This window comes from Aegilops tauschii, chromosome 4, assembly GCF_002575655.3.
Source record: "Aegilops tauschii subsp. strangulata cultivar AL8/78 chromosome 4, Aet v6.0, whole genome shotgun sequence".
Lineage (NCBI taxonomy): Eukaryota > Viridiplantae > Streptophyta > Magnoliopsida > Poales > Poaceae > Aegilops > Aegilops tauschii.
This window is the reverse complement of record NC_053038.3, coordinates 18,858,477-18,885,880: the sequence shown is the minus strand read 5'-3', so window position 1 is coordinate 18,885,880 and position 27,404 is coordinate 18,858,477. Positions and strand designations below refer to the sequence as shown.

The window sequence follows — 27,404 nt, the reverse complement described above, 5'->3', positions numbered from 1 at the left end:
CGGGTCTTCTCCATCACATCATTCTCTCATGATGTGATCCTGTTCATCAAATGACAACACATGTCTATGGTTAGGAAACTTAACCATCTTTGAGTAACGAGCTAGTCTAGTAGAGGCTTACTAGGGACACCTTGTTTTGTCTATGTATTCACACATGTATCAAGTTTCCGGTTAATACAATTCTAGCATGAATAATAAACATTTATCATGATATAAGGAAATATAAAATAACAACTTTATTATTGCCTCTAGGGCATATTTCCTTCAATCGTGTCATGTTGTTTTTGCTGGTTTGATTCTTTGTTGAGTTAGAAATTTTCCTGAACTACATGGCGAAGATCCTGTGATGCGACGGCCTGCACCTCTATAAGATCATCCTCATCCTAAATCCGTTCATCGTTCACAACCTCCTTTTTTTTACAGGCAACCGAAGTTGATAAACCTTTATGTTCGTGTTGGTACTTGAATGGCAGTTACGAAGTGACTTTTGATAGTACACAAGATATTCCTCCGGTATCCAGGAGTTGTATGATCTCATGGTCTTAGGAATAGATACTTGACATGAACAAACCTATAGCAATAAACTCAAGTGATACGATCGAATGCTAAGCTTACGGTTGGGTCTTGTCCATCACATCATTCTCCTAATGATGTGATCCCGTTATCAAATGACAACTCATGTATATGGTTTGGAAACTTTTACCATATTTGATCAACGAGCTAGTCTAGTAGAGGCTCACTAGGGACATACTATTTGTTTATGTATTCACATTTGTATATAAGTTTTCGGTCAATACAATTCTAGCATGAATAATAATCCTTTATCATGAACAAGGAAATATGATAATAACCAATTTATTATTGCCTGTAGGGCATATTTCCAACACATCGAAGTGGCGATTTCTCTTTTCGCAGAGCCATTTGTCATAGAAGTGGATTTATCTTGTGGTGTCATGCCTCTTTTATATGAGCTGCCCACAGTGTAGCCCAATAAGCTTAAATTTTATCACCCCCTCTGTATTTATTTATTCAACATATTGACTTTCTCTTAAGACAAAATTTGTAAACTTTGACACGGTTTATTGAAAATTTTATTTAAATCTATGATACCAAATCAATATCATTAGATTTATCATTGCATATATTTTCGTATCGTTTTTATTTTTTATTTTAAATTTTCATATTCATTTTTATAAACTTGGTCAAAAATTGAAAAGTTTGATTTAGGTCAAAGCTAATATGTAGAGTAAAAAACAAAGGGGGTATCATTATTATTATTAAACTTTGTTTAACAACATTTTCTTCAAAAAAAATTGTTAAACAAATTCTAAGCATGAAAATATGTTTGAAAAAATGTACTTGAAAACAATATATCTTGTGTATTCAATAAAATGCTCACCGTATGTTGAAAATGTCCGTTCTATATTTGGAAATTGTTTGTCGTGTCTTTTGGACAAAATGTTTATCGTGTATTTGAAATAATAATGTTCATATATAAATGTTGATAAATGAAAGAAAAAAATAAAAGAAAAACGTCAAAGAAAAGTCGGCTACAGTGCATGGCGCTAGTAAAGATGAGATCACAAGATCAACCGACCATAATGAGGGAGGAGTGTGTGTTTTGCCACCTGTCATAGGATTTCCCCTTGTTTTGTTTGTTCCGTAAACGCGGCGGGGCAACGGTTTGGGACGATGGGTCATGAATTGGCTAGGTTAGCGTAACTTTTAGAGCGTAGGGACTGGTTTGAGGCCTATGAAGGAGACTGTAACTGTTATTACAGACGATGTAACCGTTATTTCAAATTAATAAAGTATCGTTTTTAAAAAAAAAACAGAGGAGGACAACGTAACGCCAGCGAAGCTAGAGAGGTTTGTGTCCTTGCATATCTGATTAGTTGGTTTGAGAAGCCTATGAAAGCGTACTCGTCTAAAGTTTTGTGTTGTGCTTCACATCTAGTTGGACGATTGTGTACTTCTTTGAATAAAAGTATTCCGGTATTTCCTTTGACGGTGTCATGAAGCTAGAGAAGTTTGTGTCCTTGCATATCTGATTAGTTGGACACGATGAGTTTAAGTAATCGTGACATGTTGTTTTTGTTGGTTTGATTTTTTTGTTGAGTTAGAAATTTTCTTCGACGGTATGGCGAAGATCCTGTGATACGACGGCCTGCACTTGTATAAGATCATCCTCATCCTGAATCCATTCATCGTTCACCACCTCCTGTTTTTTTACGGGCAACCGAAGTTGATATGTTCGTGTTGGTGCTCGAACGGCAGTATCGCCGATACGGTCCCATTGCTGCAATTTACAATACAATTGCATTTCGATAGATAAAGAAACGTGCTCCTGTTTCAGGCGCGGGCGCATAGAGCCAGCCCACCTGCGCAGCCGCAAGGCGACACCGCGGCGTCGGCGACGAGGCGAGGATGAATATGAATGAGCATTGAGCCGCTGTTGTCACCCCTACCGAGACCGGCCACCCCCCACATCGCCTGGCCCGACCGGTCGCAGTCCGTCAGCGCTGCCGGCCACATCAGAGCGCCGCAGCCTTCCCCAGTTTCAAAGCGCGAACCGGGCCAAGCCGAGCAGCATTTCCCAGGCGACAGAGAAAGGGACGCCACATGGTTTCAGAAACGAGCCGAGCAACGGCCTCCTGATACGCGCGGCCGCGGCAGAATCGGAAACCAGTAGTGGCAACTGTCGCGCCCAGAGCGTCAAAAGAAACGGCCTACCTCTTGACCGCTCTTTTGTCCGCCATGGGCATGGACATTGGCTGCCTCCTCTCTGCTCGCCGCGCGCGCCTGTTATAAGCAGCAGAGGTCGAGCGAGCAGCGAGCAGCTGGGCCGAGCGCTGATGGAGGAGGCCGTGGCGTGGGCGGCGAGGAGGTCGATGCAGGAGGCCGCGGCGTCGTACGCGCGTGCGCGTCAGGCCCCGGCCGCGCGGTCCACGGCGAGGTCGGTCGAGACGATCGTGGTGATCGTGGCGGCGATCGTGCTCGCCGCGGCGCTCGCGGGCGTCCTCGCGCGGGCGTGCGGCGGGAGGCACGTGGCGCCGGACCGCGACGTCGAGGGGTGGGCGGAGCGCCGGTGCCGGAGCTGCCTCGACAGCGGCCTGCCGCCGCCGGCAACATCACCATCCAAGGCCAGTGAGGCCAAGTAGTTCTTCTGCGCGCCCTTGTCTACTCCCTTCCCTCGTAGCAATGTAGCCTAGCAGTAGCAGCAATGTAGCATAATTTCCAGCATAGTGATACCACATTAGAATGATCAGGCACTAGTACTGCCGTCATGTAGAATTATTTAGAATGTAACCAAGCAGCTGGATGCCAAGCCGTTCTTTGTTCCACAAGGGTATCAGATTAGGGCCTCATGAGCTGATTCCTTGCTGTAATATTCTGTGCTCATAGTTCCAATATGCATATTTTAGCACTGGCAGTTACTCCCTGCGTTCCACATTTGGAGTTCTATGTTTGACCTAAGTCAAACGTCTTTAAACTTGGCAAAATCCATTGAAAATGTAAACGATCCAGAATGTAAACTGTATCTAAAAACCAGACAAATGGCTGACAGGAAGTTGACCCTGCTCGACCTGAAACAGAGCAAGGTTGCAGCACCCACTGGCCCACTGACATCTAATACCGATGAGCTATGGCCTATCGATGTCAGATGATCCGCAACCAGACAAACCAGCATCGAGAATGACAATCAGATGATCCGCAACCAGAAAACCAGCATCCAGAATGACAATGTAAAACACTGTTATTAACACTTGTCACGGAACTGATTGATATTAGAGATCTCTTGATATGACCACGGATTTAAACTACGGTATTTGGGTATGCCAAAGAATTTACAAACACCCCATCTACCAGTATATATATAGTAGTACATGAGAAATATCACCACGTGCACATCCATCACCACCGATTAAGTATACAACAACCACCAGCACTCCAGGCGAGGTCTGAAACAATAGATTCATGCGCGAAGATAGCTCGAGGCCGTCACCAACTCACTGGTAGAAAACATGAACAGGTCAGATTCTGGAAACTTTGCACTCGGCTTTGAGACGGTAAACTGAGTTCAAAGTTCATTACCTTTGGATAGCAGTCCTGGTGTACTATGGTCTGATCGTGTGGATTAACATGAACCACACATGCTATTCTCCCCTGCAACAGCCATACAAAGGGTTCAGTATGATGACCATGAATTGAGAAGAGCAGAATAAAAACACTGCTGGGGCAATAATATACTCCCTCCGTTCCTAAATATTTTTCTTTCTAGAGATTTCAACAAGCGACTACATACGGAGCAAAATGAGTGAATCTACACTCTAAAATATGTCTATATACATCCGTATATGGTAGTCCATTTGAATCTCTAAAAAGACAAATATTTAGGAACGGAGGGAGTAATTTGTTGGGCAAATTTTGGTCTATCTGGTATCTGGAATAACAACAAAAAACATACATGGTTCTTCCATACACTAGATAAAGTGATAAACTATTATATCTGTATTGAAGGATAACACCATGCTTCAGTATGCGATCTTTTGATTAATGGCAAAAGAAATTAGAAGCAAGAAACAGGCCCCCAGGCACCACAATCTTGTTTGATGCAGAAAAAAATGATTTCATCTGAGGTCCAAAGATATAAATATTTTGGGAGGAATCATTGAAGAACATCTCAACAAGATCAAATCAAAAAACAAACCCAACAAAACCAGGTAACACATAAGATACTTCACTGGGAAATAGGCAAAATGAACCCAAATCGGTAATTAGTTTCTATTGCCTGAAATGCCCAAAAAAAAAAAATTCCATACGATACAAGCAAGCTCTATGTTCCACTATCAAGGGATAACGGAGCATAAGTTCACCCAATAGCGTTTAATATGGGACACCGTGCCAGACACACACTTAGGTCTTTAGAACGAAACAAAACCAGACAGCAAAGCACCCAGCTTGGCGAACATAGTCACAATTTCTACAGCATTACAAAACGTACAGAACAACCACCACAACGATCTGGTGCAGCACCGACATGCTCTCCAGGCTTTCAAACAACTATCCATTGCAATGAAATTACTTGGTAGCATTTAAAAAAAAATCATCTGGATATTAAAATTGTAACCCAGAAACATCTTGGCAGCAATGTAACACTCTCAGTCTATCACCATAGCATTAAACTGTCCTACTTTGCAACAACATAGTACAAAATATATGATGCCCACTGCCCTGAACATGAGAAATTGAGAAGGGAATGTATCAGCTAGTGGCATCACAAAAATTGTTTCAGAGATGACTGCAAATGCCTCAGGCTTAGAATTGTGGAACCAGCTTGACTGATATAGAGGTTTCACTGCATAACTCTGCAGTGTTTAAAATGGCCATCGCCTAGTCTGTAAAACAACTCATTCTACAGGATTTTATATGATACCCAAATCTTATAACCCTAAACCCACACCAGATTTGGAGGAAAACATGGGATGTGAAGTAGAAAACTATTCAACTATTTTCCAGCCATCGCGTCATTATGTAGTGTAGGACTGAAGATGAGAATGGTCCAAGTAGTAAATATAGTAATTCAAATCTTATGCTTTTTATGGGAATTTTTTCCTCAAACATGTGAAGCAAAAAAATAAATCACTTTGAGATGCTAGTTGCACAAGTAATTCAAAATCATGGCCAATACAGAAGAGAATAACAGGAAGGTAAATTTAACTATAAGTATTTCCTCTATGTGTCCTACTGAAAGGGATAACCAGTTAGAAATACGACATATTAACTCTGACAATATTGAGCTTTCTTCTTTCTATATGATCTTAAACCTATTATTATTTTATTTCTCTGTGAATAATTTTTACAAGGACCAGCCTTCAGTTAGGGGATCATCATACATAACGAGAAGTTCAGAAAAACAGAACCTGCTCAAAAGACCTGGCACATAATAGTCTTGAAGTGTTGTAGATTGATAAATATAAGAAATGATGTATTATAGTACGATTTCCCAGTTTACCTATTGTATTATACACCCCTAACAAACAATTATGGAAAAATGGAGAGGATGTAAGAGGTAACTGGTCGAAGATCATAACAACGAAGTTTACTAAATCGTGATTCGTGACTATGGAAGTCAGAGCATATTTCTTCCAACAGTATTATTTATACTCCTGGTAGACTGATTACCATTACAAAAGTGCTAATCAACATAAGTTGGCGGGTTAAAGGTATCGCAATCCAGAGCTGCAATGACCAAAGGTATTGTAGAGTTGTTTTTCTCACATGAATTTTTATTTTTATTTGCAATGTCCTATAGCTCTGTTTGTTTGGGAGGTCCATTAGACGTCAGATCCTAACGACTGGAGCAGGGCTTCCAATCCAATGTGGAGAGGAACGCACATTGCAACGAGGTTAGCGAATTAGAGACAGTCAGCAATCTAATTCACAATGCGTGCCTTCCATCCAGACATAAACAATGGGTAATTAGGGTTCCAGCGGCACGGACCTTGACCGGGATGCTGAGGAAGAAGAAGTGGAGGTGGCCCTCGACCTCGACGACAGCGTCGAAGGGTATGGACCCGCGCGCGAGGTCCTCGAGCAGGTAGATGGCGTCCTCGACGACGCGGATCCCGTCGAGGCGGAGGTCGGCGTCGACGTAGGAGACGGCGCGCGCGCGGACGAGGCCGCCGCCGGAGGCGACGGTGCCGAGCGGCCGGCCGCGGTAGCCGATGGCGACGTCGAGGCGGCTGTAGTCGAGCGCGAAGAGGTTGGGGTTGCGGACGCGGGCCTTGAGCGCGGCGGAGACGTTGAGGGCGACGGCGGGGCGGGCGACGACGGAGACGTGCGCGAGGCGGAGGCGCGCGACGCTGACGCCGGGGTCGGAGGGCCAGAGGAGGAAGGCGAGGGCGAGGAGCGCGAGGGCGGCGAGGGCCGCGGCGACGCGGCCGCGGCCGCAGCCCCGGCGCAGGCGGCGCCGGAGCCGCACCGGGACGAGGAGGACGTAGGAGTCGTCGGCGTCGTGGAAGTCGGCCGGCGAGTGGGGGCTGAGGTACGGCGGCGGGGGGAGCAGCGGCTCCGCCGCCGGGCCGCGGGGTTGCGTCTTCGCCATTGGGGGGAGGGATGCGGGTTGGTGGTGAGCTGTCCGCTGCCGGGTGGGCCTTTCGCTTAGCTTGCAAGGCTGAGCAATGGAAGTCGGTTGATCGGTTGATCGGAGGTTAAAGTGAGGGAGCTCGTCACACCATTGCTTTGATTTTCGTAAACCTTTTTTTTTTCCCTTTTTCTTTCTTTTTCTTTTAACGGTTGACTTGTGAGAGGGACTTTTCTGCAGTACTTCCATGAAGGGTGACACAGAGGGTACGAAGGGGGCTGCGATGACTTTGTCGATCTCAAAATCTACCGGCTTAATCTTTTTTTTATGATCACTTAATCTCCTTTTTTAGGGGAGGCTTGATGTCTTTAAGGTGTGATCATAATGTAGGGTGTGTGTATGTTCGTAAGGATGGCCGTGCATGTGTGTATGTGAATGTCTGTGTCATGCATCCATCCTTCATTTTACTGTCATCGGCTCGGACTCCTACAAGTGCTCGTAAGAATAGGATGCTTGTATGTGCTTTCACAGCCGTGACTGTGTGCGCGCGTGTGATTCCTTCTTTTACTAGCGGGGGAAGTAGGACACGAGAGCGGTGATTCCAAACAGTGCCGATATGATGCCTATGCATATGGAAATAGTGGCAATGTAGACGGTTTGAGGAAGAAGGGAATGTGTCACCGACGACACACTCGCATCATGCATTTGCGGGTAAGCTTTAGTATTGGCTACATAGGAAAGACGGTGTACACTGCACGTGAGAAGTCCTTTAGGGATTGTTACCTTCACTTCGCTCTAAAAGGCACATGTATATCCTTAAATCAACAATTGACACAAATATGAGAGATGTGAATTGTGTGATCCATGATAAGCATGGAGTCACACAATTCTGAACCCGCTCGATGCTCGCACAACTGAAGCAGGGCAATGTGAGACAAGCTCCTCGTGGCTATTTAGGTTTGTTGTGTAGTCGAATGCTCTACAAATTTCCTGCAAAATAAAAAAATGTTTTGGAGATGTTGCAAGGAAACCTAAACTTAGATGATTTCTGCACATCATGTATGTCGTTTCCAAGATCGCAAGATTCTTCAAAATCAGCGAGCTGTCATACTGAATCGCCAGATTTCTACCGGTCTTAGCCAGATATGAATATCAAAGAAATAAGTAGTAGAGGTGAAAAGGAGGAAGCAAAGTGGAAAAGGAACATTTTGTTGAAGTTTAAAGACAACTCACTAACAACAATATGCAAGATTGCGCATCTAACCTAGCAACCGATAAAACAAAAATCTGAAGGAGTTCACATAATAAGAGTTAGTTGCACCTGCAGGACATAAACGGAATTTGTATTTAAATGTGCTGTTAGGTAAGTTCTTGTACTACTATTATGGGTCGCTTTAGTTTTTGTATGTTGTTGTTGTTACCACCATGCAAGTTTATGCACTGCAGGTGTAATTAACTCTTCACAGAATAATACTCTCTCCATTTTAAAATAAGTGCCTCAATTTTGTACTAGTTTTAGTAGTATAAAGTTGTCTTAAGATTAAGACATTTATTTTGGACGGAGGGAGTATGTAAAAAGCCAAAACGAATAATATGTCAAAAAAAAAACTCTGGACAGAATAATCTCACAGACCGGAAGGGGGCAGTCGCTCCTCCCTCCTGCCACGTGCTCCGGCGCGCCCCCCGCCGCCCCGATCCGTCTCCCCCGCCGATAACCAACCGCAGCGCCGCCCGGCCCCCGCCCCGCCCCGCGACGACCGCACACGCGCGACGCGAGAGCATCCCCCGCAGTACGCAACAACACAAGCCAACAACAACAACAACAAAAAAAACTGTTGACAACTCGATTCCAACCGAGCCCTCCTCCGCAGCTGTGCCCCCCGAGCTTCGCCCCGTCCAGTAAAAAACTCCCCACCGTCGTCCCGCCGTTCGAATCGCCCGCCCCGCCCCCCTCGGCGGGATCCGATGCTCTCCGGCGACCAGGGCCTCCCCGACGGCATCGGGATGGCGCGGCTGGCCTGGTCGCGCCTCCCCACCGCCGACGGCGCCGCGCCGTTGCCGGAGGGCCCCGCCGCCTCCGCCCCCGCCCAGGACGAGCTCTTCGTCGGCGCCGTCGAGAGCCTCGACTACGAGGTCATCGAGAACTACGCCTACCGGGAGGAGCAGGTACGCTGCGCCGCGCATTTCGGCGGGCCCTTTTGCTCTCTCCCGTGCCCTCGTTCCCTACTCGTGGTTTCAGTGTGCGTTCGGTTAGGTAGATGAGCTCCTGGTGCGTGTTTGGTGCTTGCAGGCCCAGCGGAGCAAGTTCTGGGTGCCCTACTACATCATGCTCAAGTGGTTCTTCGCCCTGCTCATCGGCGTCGGTGAGTGCCTCCCCCATGACCTGTTTGCCCGGAATTTTGTCGTCTGTCAGAGACTAGAAAAAGCCTTATCTGGCGATTTCAGATGTGTGCAAGTAGGTTATGCATTGTTTGGCAGGAGGTCCCTGTGATTGTTAAACCGGGCTGCGTCATGTAAACGAGCAAACATTTTTATCATCCCAGGAAGCCAAGCACTAGGAATGCTGACCATATAGAAATCTTTTATTATCAGTAACTGTAATATAATCGCTCTACGCGATCCATATAGAAATCACTATGATTTACATCCCAACACCTGAAATCCCCCAGTTAACCGATGAAACTCGGCAATGTTCCAAAAGATCAGCCATATACAATGAATAAGCGTTTTCGAGGTTCTTGCATAGTCTACTGGTTACGCCTTGTATTGGCTGGTTAGCTGGTATTAATGGCTAAAGGATGACCAAGTGAGTAGTGCAAGCTAGCATTGATCACAAGATGCCGAAGCAATATTTATGTTTAATGTTTAAAACAAGCTGGCAGCTACTGAACTGAACTGACTAGGTGCTATTGCGTGACGCTTGCACAACTGCTACCTATAACTGTTGTTTCTGAGTTTTATACTACTGGATTGTTTAGTCAGTTAACTACCGTAAATTGTGAAATTTTACTTCCACCAGTTAAAAATCCCTCTCCTAGTTGAATTCAATACAAATATTGTTTTCCTCGTTCCTGGCCTTGTGTATCCGCAAACACTGCTATCCTGAAATTCCTATTCAATTCCCTCCAAACTGGCTATTCCTTACAATTATGATTTAGTTGATACGAAAAATATGAAATCCTAAGTCCTAACATAGTAGACCACACATCTACCAGTGGAAACTATTTTTATACTTCTATATTTTGCCCTCTGCCCCTCTCTGTGCCCGTTGTCCAGTTTTTCGCACAGAGTGGATTTTTGTTCTGTTATATGATGCAATCATCCTGTTTTCAGGTACTGGATTGGCTGCTATATTCATAAATTTGGCCGTTGAGAACTTCTCTGGATGGAAATTTACTTTGACTTTTGCTATAATACAACACTCATATTTTGTGGGGTTCTTGGTGTACATACTTCTCAATCTAGCCCTCGTCTTCTCTTCTGTATACATAGTCACACAATTTGCACCAGCAGCTGCTGGATCTGGTATCCCAGAGATCAAAGGTTACTTAAATGGTAAGGTTTAACCACTTGAATTCCTGATATTGGTATTCTGACAAGTTTGGGACATAATCTGGAATATTTATGTAGGAGTTGATACACATGGAATCCTACTTTTTAGAACATTAGTTGGGAAGGTGAGTTTACATTTCTCCCGTCAGCTATTATGATATGTCATGCCATGCTCAAATGCTGCTGCTTTGAGTAATAGATTTTTGGGAGCATCGGATCAGTTGGAGGTGGATTGGCTCTAGGAAAAGAAGGTCCTCTTGTTCACACTGGAGCCTGCATTGCTTCTCTTCTTGGGCAAGTAGGTTATGTTGGCGATCTAAATTTTGTTCCATTCAACATTTATCTCAGTTAAAAATCAAAATGTAGATATATGATTTTTTTCTATCATGTTTGTAATTTGTCTTTTGATCAGCATAGACAGAATGCAAAATATTCACTAGTGGTATCCCCTGTCCTGTAAAGGGGTCATAGACTCATAGGCCTGTGGATCAACCAGGAAGCCTTTTGTTTACATGCCAAAGAGTTTTCAGTTTCTCACCGGTGACCAGTCACCACCATCAATTTGGAAAACCCATGGAAACCCTCTCAAGAATTTTCAGTGTCATCATGATAAAATTAACAAAGATGGTTGTTATTACATGTAACATAGTACTTGGTGTGATTTTTTAGTCTGATAGTGTGATATAATAATCAACAACCTCATCAAGTCATAAAGCATGCTACCATTGGCGTTGTTTTTATAGGGAAATTAAAAGTGGCGATACAACATCTCATGAATATTTTAGATATAAGTAGTGATGTTTACTTGAGCGGATTGGGTACTGTGGTTACACTTGTAACTCTGTTATATAGACCAACAATTGTTTGTCCCAAAACCCAGTAAATAAGGACTCGCCAGCAGCTTCTGTTTTTCTTGCTTTACTTCATTTCCATTCTGTAAGTAATTTATGATTATTCTGCGCACATAAATTTGCCAACTAATTACTCTGTGCATATACATAGGGTGGATCCGCGAAGTACCACTTGAATTCTAGATGGGTACAGATTTTTGAAAGCGATCGAGATCGGCGAGATCTTGTAAGTTATTTCGTTTCGCATGCAATGTCATTTTTTTTAACGTTTCCATCTCTTGATGTATGGCTTTCTTTTTCCGTATTAACGTTTCAGCTGAACCGTTTTATTAGATTAAAAAAAATCCGTAGTGTGACCAGTGTCACTGCCTGCTATCTGCCAGTCAACAGAGAAAAATGAGCATATCCTGGTTGCATGAGATATTTGGGGTATAGTATAGAATGTTGTATTGAGATTCACTGTGGGTTATGGCATTTTTTATATGTTAACATTGTTAACTAAGGTTGTTCCATTGAGATTGAAATGTTTCAGATTTCAGACACTAAAACTATCTTTCTAGTTTAAAACTTGACGACTCTAGCTTAAGGCTAACACTTCAACGACCAGTTTCCTCTTCCCTGTTTAAAATGCGGGATTTGACTGGAAGCATCTGCACATTCTAGGGAGCTAAGGGCGTCCCCAGTGCCTCCAAGCTGGGACCCATGTCGAGCCTCTAAGCTTAGCTCAAAACTCTGTAGTGTATAACAAATACTCCGAGCCTCTAAGGTGGACCCATATAAAATAAAATAAAATAAAAACCCTGATTCACAACCTACTTCTTCTCATCTTCTTGACATGGTCAGCACTCTCTCCCCGCATGGGCCAGCGGATTATTTTAGTCCGAAGCAAAGGTTGGAGGTGGACACTATGCTTGTGTCGCCAATGATTTTGGCGTAGAGGCTCACACCTGCAGTGTATGGCACCGCCCTCTAAGGGCTTAGAGGCAGCAAAACATCACTCTGTGGATGCTCTATGGGGGCCTTGTTTGGACATTAGGTCGTAGAGTCAACAGGAGGGCAAGGTCCAGGACCTTGTTACCTTTCTGCCATGAGGGTGGGGCAATGAAGTGGCAGTCAGCAATAGAGATTAGGGAGGTTGGCAATTCTTGTTTGCTTTATTGGTGGAGTACAATGCATTGTATAGCCCGCGTTACACTCCCAGGAGATCAACTTTGGGGCTAAACCAAAACCAATGTGTGAGACAAACTAGCTTGAGAATCAGGGGCATAACTTGTTATTCTTATCCAACATACCTCCTCCTTGGCCTGTTGCAACTGTGGCTCTCCTGTCATGTCTCACATGGTAGCACCAGTCTAAAACTTCCTGGCTGGTGCCATCTAGAGCCCCTTTTTTCTTGATGAGGGAAGTCTGTAACCTCTGTTGCTATCATATTGGCTAGTGCTGGCTCTGCACAATGTCTCTATTAGCTATTGGATCAAGTGGATGGGCCTGAGGATAAGTGGTAATCCCTTTTCTCTTGATAAAATCTACTCCCTCCGTTCCAAAATAAGTGTCTCAACTACTGGCTATGTGCCTGATGCCTCTCAGTTCCTGGAACCAGTCGATGGGCTTGCTGGTACCCTAAGCTCTCTTACCTTCAAAGTTAAGCGGATTTGCTGAGATATCTGGATAGACAAATTTACATTTTGTAAGTGAGCTGTAATTTTTTTTGGCTTCTATTCGATACATGCGCATTTCTTTATTTCACCTGGTAAAAGTTCAGTAGGTAAATTATGTTCAGTGAGTGTTAAAAGTAAATCAGATTGTGTGTGTACATTAAAGTTCAAATACTAACATGACATTAAGCCTGTATTTAAAATAGAATGGGTGAGTTTTCATATTAAAGATCTCAAAGCTATATTAATAATGTTTCAAAAGGTGACATGTGGATGTGCAGCTGGAGTTGCTGCCGCCTTCAGAGCTCCGGTTGGTGGGGTACTATTTGCTCTGGAGGAAGTTACATCCTGGTAAGAATTTTCTTTCATCATACTAATAATAAAATTAGCCATGGTGACCAATGTAATTTGTTCCATCTTTTGATCTATACTTCTAGTCTTACCCTATTGTTTTCTTTACATTTAGTAGACAACTATTTCAGTTAGAGAATGTTCATATACTTTTCAGTAAGCAGTAGGGCAGTACTAACAGGTTTTTCTGATTCAATAACCTTGAATACACTTTTAACAGCTTATATATGTCCTTTTCTGGCTTAGTTATTTCTTTCTATAGCTGCTATCAAGAAAACCTTTAGCACAAATGTGATTCACTCCACAATCGTCTATTAAATTGCCAAATGAGTACAAAAGTAGAAATGCATGAGCAGCAGTTTTCTGCTCATTATGTCTCTCTGATTTGTTTATAACAATGCACTTATTAAAGTTACCTTTATGAGGAACCTGCTTCATTTGTTTGCATGACCAATATAAATACTCAAAATGTTGTCATAGATGAATATAGGCTGCACTTCTGCTACACTGCAACAGCATGCAAGGGCATTTGTTTAGTTTTAAATTGAACTTGAGAACATCCATTTGGAAATACATGTTATTTAGGGACTGGCTACCTGATGGATAATATAGTCTATCATGAGGGACATTGCCAGGTTTCCCAGGCTGCAACTCAAGAAATGCACCTGAGTGCACTTCCTTTCACTTGTGTTGCCGTATTAGTTTTTTCAAGATTTTGGCCCTGTGCTTCCAATAGTATATGCATGAGTTGACTTACTATGAAGATCAAGAGCACGGTTGCCACCTAAGTACCACTGTATTTTATGTAATATCATATTTTAGGGTTGTGGGATCACCACCATTTCCCGTTTTATTACACGTTTTATAATACTATTGTAAGTGTACTTTTGGCTCAAGAAAGATAATCATGTTGCATGTAAATTGGGTCTCTTGCTCTCCGTGGAACTTACTTTAGTTGTCACGGTAATACATTTTTCATAGATTTGTTGCTTTTACTCTCTGGTTTGATCTTAGCTAGTTGTTTAGACCTACTACTTAGTATGCTTTTGCTGGGTATTACTGTCATCCAATTCATTATGTAATGTTGGTAATACACTTATGAAGTGGAACCTCTCATGGCAGTTCTTTTTATGGACATCTACGCACGCTGGGTAGCCTAATGATTTGAAATATGTTGTTCAACTGCGGGTCTTGCACTTTAATGTAATGTGATTTTATTGATTATGTTATCATTATATTGCTGAAGGTGGAGAAGCCATCTTATGTGGAGAGTATTCTTTACATCTGCTGTTGTGGCTGTTGTGGTGCGATCAGCAATGAATTGGTGTGACAGCGGAAAATGTGGTCATTTTGGGGCTGGCGGTTTCATAATCTGGGACATATCTGGGTAAGATTACTTTTTCCTAGTTATAAGGGAATGAAAATGACCTGTGAATTGTGATATTGATTGTTTACTTTTTCGTAAAGAGGTCAAGAAGATTACTCTTACCAGGAACTTCTGCCGGTGGCAATTATTGGTGTTATTGGTGGACTCCTTGGTAAGTTACAGTATGCAAAGTTGACTCAGTATATCTAGAAATGCCATAGTCAGGCGTTGTACCTGACGAGAACTCATTCATAAAGTTTACCCAGTAATATCTAGAATTGCCACAGTCAACATTGTTTACTTGACGAGAACTCCTTTGGATGTCAACTGGCTAGAGAAGCAAAGCTGCACCTAGCCAGCCTGGATTCTTGTACTCACTCAACTTTAGGCTGACTGGGGGGTTTATTCCCTCAGTCTAGTTCATTTTCTCCCTACTGATTTTGTAAGTACTGCACTATGCTAGGTTTTGTCACAGTTGGCTAAACAGCTGAGGCCTGAGGGTGTCTTGTAGAGAATCCCCTGTAGTTAGAGTTGGATCAAGTTACATGAAAATAATATGTTAATTAACCGATGTATCACAATTGTGAAAAAACCTACCCACAAACTCACTGTAGGCCCAAACAAATAAACAGTCCTATATTTGTGCCATATTTCATATTTTTCAGTTAATTCATTGGGTGTTTCTTCAGGAGCGCTATTTAATCAACTCACCCTGTATATAACTAAATGGCGGCGAACGTATCTTCATAAGAAAGGGAAACGAGTCCAGGTATGCTGGAGATATGATATATTAGTGGTTATAAAGGTAGAACTCCTCTTGTAGTTATATACCTAACATCCAGGTTAAAATTTGCAGATCTTTGAAGCTTGCCTCATATCTTTGATAACATCCACTGTTTCCTTTGTGTTGCCACTACTGAGGAAATGCAGCCCATGTCCTGAATTAGAAACCAATTCTGGTATCCAGTGCCCTCATCCACCTGGAACAGATGGGAATTTTGTTAATGTGAGTCTACTTTAGGATTTTTCAACTTGAATTACATGCTCTCTTTAGCTACAGTAATATTGGTTGTGTTCTTTCTTAATATGTTGTCTGTATATTGCAGTTTTACTGCTCAAAAGATAATGAATACAATGATCTGGCAACCATTTTCTTCAATTCTCAGGTCAGAATATGTTTGAAAAGCTTTTCCTTCCATGGTCCGTATTCCATGTCACAATATTCAATAACATTCTCTTGCAGGATGATGCAATACGCAATCTGTTCAGTGCAAAAACATTCCATGAGTACAGCGCACAAAGCCTTATCACGTTCCTGGTACCCTTTTCTGTCTGCTTGATTTATGGAATATTATACCTCGTAATATCTTCCTAACTCCATGAGCTGTTGAACTAAGGAAAAACATGAAAAAGTACTTGCCAAGTCCAAATAATCATGATCTAAAAAAGTTTCGAATAATCAGTAGTCTCGTCGAAGTTCGATTGTGTTCTCTTGTATTAGTAGCACATGCTGTTGGTATAATAAAAATTGATGGTTATCGCTACTCTATGCATATTCCGATGCTGTAGCGAACTTTATTTCTCGCCATTCCATTTACCATCATTTGGATGAGTTTTGAGATATCAAGAAACTTTATTTGTCATATACTTACCTTTCCCCTTTTATTGCTTTGCTCAGGTCATGTTTTACTCCTTAGCTGTTGTAACATTTGGAACTGCTGTTCCAGCTGGTCAATTTGTCCCAGGAATAATGATTGGATCTACATATGGCCGGCTTGTTGGAATGTCTGTTGTTAAGTTCTATAAGAAACTAAATGTTGACGAGGGCACGTGAGTTATCACTATCTCCAATTAAACCTATGCTGCATGTCTTATTAATTTTATTTATTAGGCTTCTTATTTTTGCATTAATGGCCCCTTGAAGTTTATTCTTCCTTTCTGCTCTGGCTATTTTACTATTATTAATATTGCTATAGGTATGCTCTACTTGGTGCTGCTTCGTTTCTTGGTGGTTCGATGAGAATGACTGTCTCTTTATGTGTTATTATGGTTGAGATTACAAACAACTTGCAACTCTTGCCATTAATCATGCTTGTTCTTCTAATCTCTAAGGTAAAAACTCTGCAAACATTGCTCAAACTCTGTGAACTTTGACTCCTTGTTGAACATGCAGAGTGTTCCTTCTGACTTCTATTCATGTAGGCTGTTGGTGATTTTTTTAACGAGGGGCTATATGAAGAGCAGGCCCGATTAAAGGGCATCCCTTTACTTGACTCTAGGCCTAAACAAGTGATGAGAAACATGAATGCGAAGGATGCCTGCAAGAATCAAAAGGTTCTGATGATTTTTATTCCATTCAAGGTGGAAGAAAGAACTATATGTTGTGTCAGTATAGTTCCAAATCTAACACGTCCAATATTCTGGTGTTTGGTGTTAGGTTGTGTGCCTTCCTCGTGTTTCAAGAGTTGTTGATATTGTTTCTGTTCTGCAAAGCAACAAGCACAATGGCTTCCCTGTAAGTAGATGCCAGTTCTAGAACACAGCTGCTTCTGTGGGGGTTTAAATAACAGATTTTCTTTTGTTGTTCAGATTGTTGAACGTGGGCAGAATGGCGAGTCGCTTGTCATAGGTCTCATACTTCGTAGGTAAGATGCAGTACCATCTGCCCTTGCTTTCTTGGTTTACCTTGTACACTGAACACTGACCCATTTGTCCTCTTCTTTCAGTCACTTGTTGGTGCTTTTGCAATCTAAAGTAGATTTCCAGAATACTCCTTTCCCTTGTGGGCCAGGCATACTGAACAGGTTTGTCTAACGCTCAGTTTGCCGGTGCTGAACTGTGCTTATTTTATAATCTGCTATGGAAAATTATGCACAAAAGTAGGCAAAACCGGTTCAAACAAACACTAAAATAGGGAAAAGCGGATGGGGCAAATGTGATTATGAGAATCCACCGCAATGCCAAGGACAGCCTTAAGTCGGAACCAATAGTCTATTGGCTGGTAATAATGGACTGTTTTTGCTGTTATGCAGGCATAATTTTAGTGACTTTGTTAAGCCAGCTTCAAGTAAGGGAAAGTCAATTGATGATATTCATTTGACGGATGAGGAACTTGGGTTGTATTTAGATCTTGCCCCATTTCTAAATCCGTCTCCTTACATAGTGCCAGAGGACATGTCTTTGGCAAAGGTAAAGCCTGCTTTTATTTGGACCATACACTCACTTCAGTGAGTTGGATATTGAAATGATCTTTTGTAACGATTCTCAGGTGTACAATCTCTTCCGCCAACTGGGATTGAGGCATATATTCGTCGTTCCTCGGCCTTCTCGGGTCGTAGGACTGATAACAAGAAAAGATCTCTTACTCGAGGTGATATAAGCCACACAATCGTTGCTGTCGTATATTGTACAGAAGTTAAGAAAGTATATTTGTCTGGACATCCTTCTCAGCTCTATTGTTTTGATTACAGGAGGATGGCAATACCGCGACAACAGAGCTCCAGTCGACCAGTGTAAGGTCTATATTATCTACTTCTTGCAAGCTGAGCTTTTCGTTGCTGCGCCGCAATGCGCAGAACTGAAGTTAGCAACTCTCTCAATATCGCACTGGAAACAGTGAGTAGATTCTAACTTGATGCTATTGCCATGCTCGAGCACATAAGTGTTCGGACTACGTCTCACTGATCGGATTCACTAAACCGCCTGCCTATTGACGGTGGCACTCTATGCCGCGCTGGATCCACCGGTGCTTGTCTAGAGAAGCATTACATCACCGAAATAGGCTGGTGACATTTGGATGTGGTGCAGCAACTTGTCGATTCTGTTTTGGGTTGACTTGGGACTGTTTCGTCTTTGCAGAGCCTACCTGAACGGTAAAACGGCAGGGGGGAGCGCGCACCTGGAGCGTCCTCTTCTTGACAGCCTGATGATCGGAGGAGTAAATACATAGCACAACATACAGAGCGTCTCAAAGATAATTTTGATAGCAAGCAGTTAACCTTATTCCACCGCATGTCGTGATGGTACGCAAACCAAGCAACGCCCAACGAGCTACAGACGCAGGATTCTTCAAGGTTGATGATGCAACGGGAGGATGGCCCCGTGCGGTGGTGACTAATTAGGCGATTGTAAACAAAAAATGTTTATAGACTCACTGATGTCCGTAGCCGTCATCCATGTAAACCACGAGAAAATTGAAATTCTTTCGAGTAAATTGCTTCTCTGTGGTTGAGATGATATAACAAGGAAGATATAGCAGGTCGGAATCTGTGCACTGGGTCGAATCCTATCACCTCATTTATTTTCGGTTCTGCTATCGCTTATACATGTGTTGGCTTTCTCCCTCTCTAAAAGAAAAGTTACATGTATGGCAAGAGTTGCTGGCAGGATCTGAAGATGGATATGAAGGCAGTTCAAGCCGTCGATGAAAATTTAAAGCCAGTGGGGAACTCACAACGGTGCCTTGTTATTAATACTCAACAAAACAACTGGCACACCACAAAAACACAGTTCTTTCAACAGATTTTCTCAGAGATTTTTTTAGTTTATTCTTTGAGGCAAGGGATTTTTTTGTTTCTTTCATTTAGTTTTTTGTTGAGGAACGAACACACATTTTGTTTTTTGAGGGGGCACACACAGTTTTTTTTTTTTGAGGGGGACACACAGTTTTATTCAGGACAGGCCTGTAATACCGAAAGGCAGCCCAGCCCACTCAGGCCCGAAGTCCCTGTCTCCCTGACTCTCTCGGCTCGTTCCTTTCTTTCTTGGGACCGAAGCCGGGCTCGGCTCCAGTCCCCCAAATTACAACCTCTCTCGCCGTCTGCTCGCTCGCCCGTCCCCCAAATCCCTACTCCCCCACCAACCCCAGCCGAACCCCGGCGGCGTCACCGGCGATGGAGTGCGTCATCGGCGTGGTCGGCCGCGACTTCGCGGTCGTGGCGGCGGACACGTCCGCCGTGCAGAGCATCCTCGTCCACAAGACGGACGAGGACAAGATCATGCTCCTCGACTCCCACAAGCTCATGGGCGCCTCCGGCGAGCCCGGCGACCGGTAAGCACCCCTCCACGCCCGTCGCCGATCCGCCCACCCCGGCGGCTCCGGGCTCGCTTTTCTGCTGGGGGCGGCTTTGCGGTCTCGATCTGACCCGATCTGGCCTTGTTTTTTTTTCTTTTCCGGGGGCGTCGGGCGGCAACAACAGCGTGCAGTTCACCGAGTTCATCCAGAAGAACCTCCACCTCTACCAGTTCCGCAACAACATGCCGCTCAGCACCGCCGCCACCGCCAACTTCACCCGCGGCGAGCTCGCCACCGCCCTCCGCAAGGTGCCGACACAGCCCTACTTTCTCTTATGCTATCTAACGGTCCTGCTGTGGATTGGCCGTGCGTGTCCCTGGGAGGGAGGGGCTAGGGTTTGCTATCCCCACCTATAGCACAGCGGTTCTGTTTCTTAGGGTTCGATTGGGCAGAAACTTCTGGATTACCGTGTTTTGTTCAGGTTACTTGCTCTGGTGTAGACCTGTCGTTCGAAGCGCTGAGGATGTCATTGTGGATTTTTGCTAACTTGAATGGGGTCTTATGGCTTACTATTGTGTAGCCTTGTAGGTCTTCTTATATTCATATTAACGGTTTGTTGATGAATACCGTCTGTCATTTGTTTGTCAAACATTTTTGGACAAATTAGATGCCTGTTATACACTCTTGTGTTTATGCTAGTTTAAGTTCATGACAACCTGAACCCCTCTGTACATTAGTTGGGATTCCTCAACTAAATTCTGCATATGGGATTCAATTGCTTCGATCAAAAAAATCTGTCTAGAATACTCATTGATGCTAGCTCAAGTTGACTTCATGTTTCCATCATTGGGATCATGGAGCAATGTTACATAATAATGCAGAAGAACTGTTCTAGAGTAAAAAGTGGATAGAGCTATATCACCTATGAGTGCCACAGGGAAGGGCTAGGGTTTGTTAACCCCACCTTTAGCATAGGCGATAGCTCTGTTTTACACCATTTCCGTTTCCTTAGGGTTTGAAACTTCTGGATTGCCATTTTTTGTTTAGGTTACTTGATCTGGTGTAGACCTGCTGTTCGACGGGCTGGGTATGTGATTGGCGATTTTTGGTGACTTAAATGTGGACTTTTTTTATAGAAAAAATAGATCTCTGTGTTACACTCATGTGTTTATGCTAGTTTAAGTTAATGCCAACCAGACTTTTGTACATTAGTTGGGATTCCTCTACATTCTGCATATGGGTTTTAACTGCTTTGTACATATTTTTTCTTTCTAAAACATGCATCAATGGTAGTTCAACTTGACTGCATGTTTCCATCATTAGGATCATGGAGCAACGTTACATGTTAATACAGAAGAACTGTTCTAGACTAAGCAAATGTGTAGTGGATAGAGCTATCATTTATGTTAATGCATTTTCTGAACTGTCTTTCATTTTCATGTTATGCCTCTATGGTCCTTGGGCGCTTCTTCTTTGCTAGTAGATTAAATCATCGACATTTTTGTTTTTGTTTTCATTTGTGAGAATTCATGACTAACATTTTAGTGAGATATTGCAGTGTTTTAACTTGCACGAAGTGCATAATTCTGAACTTTACATTCACTGTAAAGAAGCAAGTGCAGGGCTCTGTCCTTTTTCCATTTTGTTGTTGTTTGGCTCCTAGTTGTAGGTTTATATAGAGAAATCTTGGCTGCAATTTACAGATTAAAAACTAATGATGTTTAGCACAGACTTGGGCTACACCACCTAACTATTCCATTTGTAACATAATTGCGTTTACTTTGTTGTCGGCACCTCCGTGCCACCTTTTCCTTTGCCTTTATTTCTGAGTGAGGTTACTTCTGTAGAGCTCTAGTTGAATTCAACTGCATCATTAACTGATTTTGGTGGCAACACATTCATCTTTTTCTCTTGACAATTCTTTCCCTGACATTCATGTTTCATTTTGCAGAATCCCTACTCTGTAAACATCATACTTGCAGGGTTTGATAAAGACGCTGGTGCATCGATGTACTACATTGACTACATCGCGACGCTCCACAAGATCGACAAGGGAGCATTCGGGTATGGGTCGTACTTCTGTTTGTCGCTGATGGACAAGTTGTACCGCCCTGACATGACTGTTGAGGAAGCGGTGGACCTTGTTGACAAGTGCATCAAGGAGATCAGACTCCGGCTGGTCGTCGCGCCCCAGAATTTCGCCATCAAGATCGTGGACAAGGATGGCGCCAGGGACTATGCTAGGCGTGAGATCGGAGGTGACAGTCCTGCAACCGCAACCGCAACAATAGCAACAACTGCCTGAGGTGATTGGCCCTGTCGGTGGTCATTTGGAGGCTGGAGACTGAACCCTTCCTGTTAATTGTTTCCGAGTACTGTCACTATGTAATCGCAATACGTTTCGGTTCGAGAACTGTGTTGCAAATTCTCCCAGCTGTGGACTATAGTCTGTTTATGACCCCCATTTCATGGTTATATGTTTCACTGTTTCTTGCTATTGAATGCTGTGCTCCGGGTACTCTGGACTTCCTGCTAATGACTGCTGCTGCTTATTACTGTTCTGCTTCTGTCGGTGCTGAGAATTTGTGTGTAATGCGTGCTGCGTGGTTCATCTGTTAAATCCTAAATAGTGCTGCTCATACAAAACCATGAACTGTGCGGTCTTAAATACTGATGTGGTGATCTGCCTGAGTGGAAACTGTTTGGCATTGTTTCCTTGCAAACATTACTGTTGTAATAATATGAGGATACACATGTAATTTCTTGCTTGGGATTTTTACTCATGTACTACTCTAAATACTTTGCCTGATAACCTGGAACGGGAGGAAACACTTTCCAGAAACATGCATTTCATCTGCAGGTTTGTCACTATATTCGTTTCTTCATGAATGTTTCTTAACATGATTCAGTGGTAAATAAAATGCCACGCGACAAACCGGCAGTACGACTAATCTGTTCATGCAGAAGAAACTTGCTTACAAACTTGAGTCACATCAGAAAAACTGGATGATACTACCATACTATGTCAGATTTTGAATGCTGTGCTGTTCCGTTGAGCAAACTTTCATGTAGCTGCTACGAGGAAGCGACTTCATTTACAATTATATTTTTACAAACACAAAACCTGAGCTATAGTTAATAAGCTGGACTGTCAAAAATGAAATCCTTTGTAGGGGCAGGGCAGTATACATCTTAAATCCTTCTATAGGGGCCTCAAAAGTGGGTAATCTTCCAGGAGTTCCCGCTCCGACAATGTGTCGTTCTCATTCTGTGGTGTCCATAAGACCTCGACCGCCTATGAAGAAGGTCAACGAAAATGGTTAAACACTATTGCTATAGCCTCATTAAATCAACCAAAGGTGGATAACAGCATGCATTGCAAGAAAAAATCTAACAAAATGTTGCTCATTGAGTGCACACAATGTGATAATGTCAGATTCTTCGATACTATCGATGCAAAAAAAAAAAGATTCTTCGATACTAGTGGAGTGCAAAATTTATGGTGGATCTAACAAGCTAGCTCTACTCGAAAGCATTGTTAGTTTTAGTTACAATGACCAGGTTGCTGCTGGTTTACATTCATCGACTCCAGAGAAAAGGAACAAGCAGAGAATACCATTATTTTGCTTGACGGTACGCCACCAAGCATTTGTAGAGCTGTCTTCAGGTCACTGCTGCTGTTTATAGTAGGTAGCTTGTACACCCCCTCAGCAGCAACCAATATGGTAATCTACGAATAAGAATAAAAAAGTTTAGATATGAACTGATGATTACCACTAGCAACACAGCTAATCAGGAGGTTTTGTCAGTAAAGAGAGGGAATATAGTTTATAACAAAATTTGCAACAAGGGTGGGAATATTTCCACAGTAGTACAGTACGTTTATTTTACTAGGTAGAAATAACTAGAATAAGTGAACCTCCTGTGAAGGTCCCAAATATCAGATATATTACATCCAAAGATTGCTTCCATTTAATTTGAATGTTTGAAAAGCATACCACAATGTACTCGTTGCTAAAACCACTTGATCTTTGAGTGCCTGCTTTTTGCCTCTTGATACTGTTCACATTCACGAGTGTCTCTTCATCAAACTTGCCTCGTTCCTCAATTGACAGTTGATTGAAACGTTTCTCCCCATCATCCATGCTTCGTTTGACATCCACCTTGAGAATAAGTTAATACCGAAGAGATTAAGAAATATGAATCCAAACAAGAAATTTACCGAATTCCAAATCTATAAAATCTTGCTAGTAAGACAGGCAGAGCTCCTTTCCTTGGTTGGCAAAAAAGGGATCAATTAGTAATTACATGTATAGTGGTCATGTGTGGGATGTTAGGCAACCTACAAACTTTAGTATGAAAGTATAGTGTACCATTCAAAATTTGTGAATATTTCTTTTTTTTTTGGTGATGAAACATTGACGGATATGACTGACACTACCAGTGAATTGAAAAAAATACATACACTGCATAAACTGAATATAAATCAAAGAACTAAGTGTGCTTACTGTTGAATAAGCTGAGATACAGCAATCTGGATGCCGAAGTAATGCCAATGTTGTCTCTGGAAGACATCATATGAACAACAAAATAGTTAGATTGAATGCAGAAGAAAAAGGGTCAGAATCTTATGAAAATAACAAATCTTCACAGTATGCTCGCTTGGTAAGCAGTATGTTGACTTCACATGCCAATAATAAAAACTGTCACACAAGTATGCTGTTGCCTGATACCATATACCACCATAACTTGAAGTAGTATAATGAAGCAACATACATTATCTGGTTTTACCTGCTAGTACAAAGCTCAACCCAGCTGGGGTTGACGTATCTGCTTTCTCGGCTATTTGATCAAGCTCCTTTTGAAATGATCGGGCCATGCCTAGTAAGCCAACCTACGAACATATTTCAACATATAGATTAGGAAATTAAAATGGACTGCTTCCACAGATAAATAAAGGAATATGCTATGTGGATTAAGTGTCAGTGAATTTGTTGTAAATCTACATACATTGTGAGTAACGTTGGCATGATTACTGATAAAAAGATTAATGCTAGCAAGCATTTCTGATTGCCTAATGTCGGCATGATTACCAATAAACAAATTAAAGCTGCCACCAGAAGCCCTGATTTGGCAATTACCAATTGCTATACATCTAAGCACAGTACGCTGTAAACAACATATATGATGTATCACGGTTTGGAAAGCAACACTACATAGTTAAGCTTTAGAAGATAAACATACCATCACTCAATCAGAGGCAAGTGTGCAATAAATCAAACAAAGAACTGCTAATGATATCTTTGTTATACCATAGCTCTTATGAGTCAAAATTCTCCATGATATGGCAACAGTGTAGTATCACCAGCTGATCCTAATGCATTCTCGTTTATATGTTTGGAAGGACAATTTATGGTATAAGGCCCTCATTTTACCCAAATAAATTAGGAGTCTAAATTATATGACATGAGTAATGTTGACATTATCTCATTTGCATGATTATATCATCAGTTGCATCACAGTACAGCTGCCAACATACATCAAGATCACAGAATGAACAACATAGCTGGACCTGCTCCGAAAGTTTCTAACCTTATTAAAGATGTACACACAAAAGCTAAGTCTTTTTAATACAGCCTTAACCATTGATGGATCTAGAATCCAAGAAGTTAGCACTGTGGAACTGTCAGAACAATTTAGAACCAAATAGCCACAAATACCAAGTCTAGGCAATGTATTATGCAGAACATATAGAAATAGTGCCCAAATCAAGAAGTGGTTTACATGTTGCAATAACCGATCTACCATCAATCCATTTGAATAAGTGGTTTACATTTTACAGTAACCAGCTTATCAACAATTCATTAGAGGAACAGTCAGAATATTTATAACCAAAATACCAAATAGCCACAAATATCAACTCTAGGCACACACGGCTTCTAGTGTATCAGTTAACCAAAATCATGCTAAATCACGATGGCATGCTCAAGCAATGTTTTATGCAGACATCTAGAAATGGCGCGCCACATCAAGAAGTGGTTTACATTTCACAGTAACCAAGCTATCGACAATTCATTTGCATATTGTTCGTGCAAACATATGAAGAGTGTTGAGTCCATCAAGTGATCTATGCTAAGGTGAATTACTCAGGCAAGAAATAGTCGAAATACCAGAAGAACTTAGAACCAAATAGCCACAAATATCAATTCTAGGCACTGTTTTTATGCAGAACACATAGATATGGTGCGCCAAATCAAGAAGTGGTTTACATTTTGCAATAACCAACATTTTACAGCAACCAATATATGGACAGTTCATTTGCATATTTTTGGTGCAAACATGTGAAGTGTGGAGTCCATCAATTGATCCATGCTAATGTGGAGTACATAGGCAAGGAATCCTTCCAGCCACCGTAGGAAAACAACAGAAGAAGAAAGGGTAGGATTAGGAACCTGCAGCTTGAGGACGGTGGTCTTCTGCGTGTCGGTGAGCACGCTTCCGCCCCCGGAGGAGTCGGTGAGGAAGCCACCGAGGTAGAGGAACGCGGCGAAGCCGACGAGGGTCAGGAGGAAGCCGGAGCCCCCGAAGCCGATGCCGAAGGCGGGGCCGACGGACACGAAGGGCGAGGGCGAGTAGAAGGGCGCGGAGGAGTACCCGCCCCCCATCCTGGGCGCCGGCGCGGTGTACCCGTAGGACGGGGCCGGGGAGGACCGCGAGGAGCGGGAGGAGAAGGCGGACCCGCCGACGCGGCCGCCGGACGCCGCCAGCGCCGCGTGGTGGGGCGCCGCGGCCGCGAGCAGCGCGCCGGCCAGGAGGAGCGCCAGCGCGGGCTTCCTGAGCGCCGCCAGCGAGTCGAGCAGGGACCGCTTGAGCGCGTCGAGAAGCGCGTGGGGTGGCGGTCTTGCTGCCGGCTCGGCGGCGACGGGGCACGGGGGGATGGGGGATGCCTGGTGGGCGCGGAGGCGCGGGAAGCGGGCGCGGGCGGGGAGGGGCGAGGGGCGGAGGTGGTGCGGGCCGCGGCGGGGCGGGGGCGGGAGCGAGCGCGGGTGGTGCGGGGAGAGGAAGCGGGCGGGCTCGAGGAGGGAGGCGGCGGCCATGGCGGAGCGCAAGGCGCGATTTTTCTTTTCTTTCTGGGAAGTGTGTGGCGGTGGAGGGTCGGGGTGGAGAGGATGACCGGCGCCGGAGCTTGTGTGTGTGTGTCTGTCTGTCCTCTTCCGCGGCATGAACAGAAGAGCACGGTGGGTGGAAGTTTCAGTCTACGCGGGGAGGCAACCAACGGCTTGGATCGGGCCTGCTAATGACCGACGACGTTGATGAAACATGGGTGATCTGACTTTTTTCTTCTGAGGGGGAAAACGTTGCCACTTTATTCAATGTTCATGGCTCCTTCTAGAGCAATCTTTGAGCTCACACGCTCGGGCAATCTAACGCAACCTTTCCTAGCTAAGATACGTGCAACTTTATTTACCGAACGTCACACCCAAGCAACCATAGACTCCTGAAAGGGGGTTAGTAAACATTTAATCTC

At 43.3% G+C, this 27,404-nt stretch overlaps 5 protein-coding genes across 7 annotated transcripts; 3 read left to right on the top strand and 2 right to left on the bottom strand.

Annotated features, from left to right (window-relative positions):
- The first annotated feature begins 2,581 nt into the window (after positions 1-2,581).
- On the top strand, positions 2,582-3,437 carry LOC109742635 (uncharacterized). The gene has a single exon (XM_020301735.3). It carries the CDS (start codon positions 2,856-2,858, stop codon positions 3,159-3,161), a length of 306 nt encoding a protein of 101 aa, XP_020157324.1. The 5' UTR covers positions 2,582-2,855; the 3' UTR covers positions 3,162-3,437.
- A 320-nt stretch (positions 3,438-3,757) lies between these two features.
- LOC109742639 (uncharacterized) lies at positions 3,758-7,189 on the bottom strand. Its single transcript, XM_020301738.4, has 3 exons — positions 6,506-7,189; positions 4,096-4,167; positions 3,758-4,013 (listed from the first exon to the last, which is right to left on the bottom strand). Exons 1-3 carry the CDS (start codon positions 7,106-7,108, stop codon positions 4,011-4,013), a joined length of 678 nt encoding a protein of 225 aa, XP_020157327.1. The 5' UTR covers positions 7,109-7,189; the 3' UTR covers positions 3,758-4,010.
- Positions 7,190-8,708: 1,519 nt separating this feature from the next.
- Positions 8,709-19,129, top strand: LOC109742582 (chloride channel protein CLC-d). 3 transcript variants are annotated; one of them, XM_020301678.4, is made up of 23 exons: positions 8,709-9,253; positions 9,378-9,450; positions 10,421-10,642; positions 10,718-10,764; positions 10,839-10,937; positions 11,642-11,716; positions 13,408-13,496; positions 14,743-14,883; positions 14,964-15,034; positions 15,552-15,631; positions 15,719-15,868; positions 15,969-16,028; positions 16,106-16,180; positions 16,541-16,692; positions 16,839-16,974; positions 17,065-17,196; positions 17,300-17,377; positions 17,452-17,507; positions 17,589-17,666; positions 17,895-18,051; positions 18,131-18,232; positions 18,333-18,379; positions 18,721-19,129. In XM_020301678.4, the coding sequence occupies exons 1-23, from the start codon at positions 9,053-9,055 to the stop codon at positions 18,809-18,811; spliced, it is 2,412 nt and encodes an 803-aa protein (XP_020157267.1). In that variant the 5' UTR covers positions 8,709-9,052; the 3' UTR covers positions 18,812-19,129. The 3 variants fall into 3 exon arrangements, with proteins under 3 accessions (XP_020157267.1, XP_020157270.1, XP_020157269.1); XM_020301681.4 differs by having other exon boundaries at positions 8,749-9,253; positions 18,333-18,374; XM_020301680.4 differs by having other exon boundaries at positions 8,749-9,253; positions 18,333-18,477.
- Positions 19,130-19,586: 457 nt separating this feature from the next.
- On the top strand, positions 19,587-22,373 carry LOC109742593 (proteasome subunit beta type-2). Its single transcript, XM_020301695.4, has 3 exons — positions 19,587-19,912; positions 20,061-20,184; positions 21,828-22,373. The coding sequence occupies exons 1-3, from the start codon at positions 19,755-19,757 to the stop codon at positions 22,179-22,181; spliced, it is 636 nt and encodes a 211-aa protein (XP_020157284.1). The 5' UTR covers positions 19,587-19,754; the 3' UTR covers positions 22,182-22,373.
- Positions 22,374-22,818: 445 nt separating this feature from the next.
- LOC109742592 (FLUCTUATING-LIGHT-ACCLIMATION protein 1, chloroplastic) lies at positions 22,819-27,094 on the bottom strand. Its single transcript, XM_020301694.4, has 6 exons — positions 26,329-27,094; positions 24,668-24,770; positions 24,385-24,440; positions 23,875-24,039; positions 23,493-23,606; positions 22,819-23,171 (listed from the first exon to the last, which is right to left on the bottom strand). Exons 1-6 carry the CDS (start codon positions 26,971-26,973, stop codon positions 23,079-23,081), a joined length of 1,176 nt encoding a protein of 391 aa, XP_020157283.1. The 5' UTR covers positions 26,974-27,094; the 3' UTR covers positions 22,819-23,078.
- Between the last annotated feature and the right edge of the window lie 310 nt (positions 27,095-27,404).

Bases quoted from the DNA above. Each gene is read 5' to 3' on its own strand.
- LOC109742635 (XM_020301735.3), top strand. From the start codon at position 2,856: ATGGAGGAGGCCGTGGCGTGGGCGGCGAGGAGGTCGATGCAGGAGGCC.
- LOC109742639 (XM_020301738.4), bottom strand. From the start codon at position 7,108: ATGGCGAAGACGCAACCCCGCGGCCCGGCGGCGGAGCCGCTGCTCCCC. The intron at 4,168-6,505 runs GTCCGTGCCGCT...TGGCTGTTGCAG, and splicing joins TCCTCAGCATCCCGGTCAAG to GGGAGAATAGCATGTGTGGT.
- LOC109742582 (XM_020301678.4), top strand. From the start codon at position 9,053: ATGCTCTCCGGCGACCAGGGCCTCCCCGACGGCATCGGGATGGCGCGG. The intron at 14,884-14,963 runs GTAAGATTACTT...TTTTTCGTAAAG, and splicing joins ATAATCTGGGACATATCTGG to AGGTCAAGAAGATTACTCTT. The intron at 16,975-17,064 runs GTAAAAACTCTG...CTATTCATGTAG, and splicing joins TTGTTCTTCTAATCTCTAAG to GCTGTTGGTGATTTTTTTAA.
- LOC109742593 (XM_020301695.4), top strand. From the start codon at position 19,755: ATGGAGTGCGTCATCGGCGTGGTCGGCCGCGACTTCGCGGTCGTGGCG. The intron at 19,913-20,060 runs GTAAGCACCCCT...CGGCAACAACAG, and splicing joins TCCGGCGAGCCCGGCGACCG to CGTGCAGTTCACCGAGTTCA. The intron at 20,185-21,827 runs GTGCCGACACAG...TTCATTTTGCAG, and splicing joins TCGCCACCGCCCTCCGCAAG to AATCCCTACTCTGTAAACAT.
- LOC109742592 (XM_020301694.4), bottom strand. From the start codon at position 26,973: ATGGCCGCCGCCTCCCTCCTCGAGCCCGCCCGCTTCCTCTCCCCGCAC. The intron at 24,441-24,667 runs GTAAAACCAGAT...GATGTCTTCCAG, and splicing joins GTTGAGCTTTGTACTAGCAG to AGACAACATTGGCATTACTT. The intron at 24,040-24,384 runs GTAAGCACACTT...CTTATTCTCAAG, and splicing joins GTATCTCAGCTTATTCAACA to GTGGATGTCAAACGAAGCAT.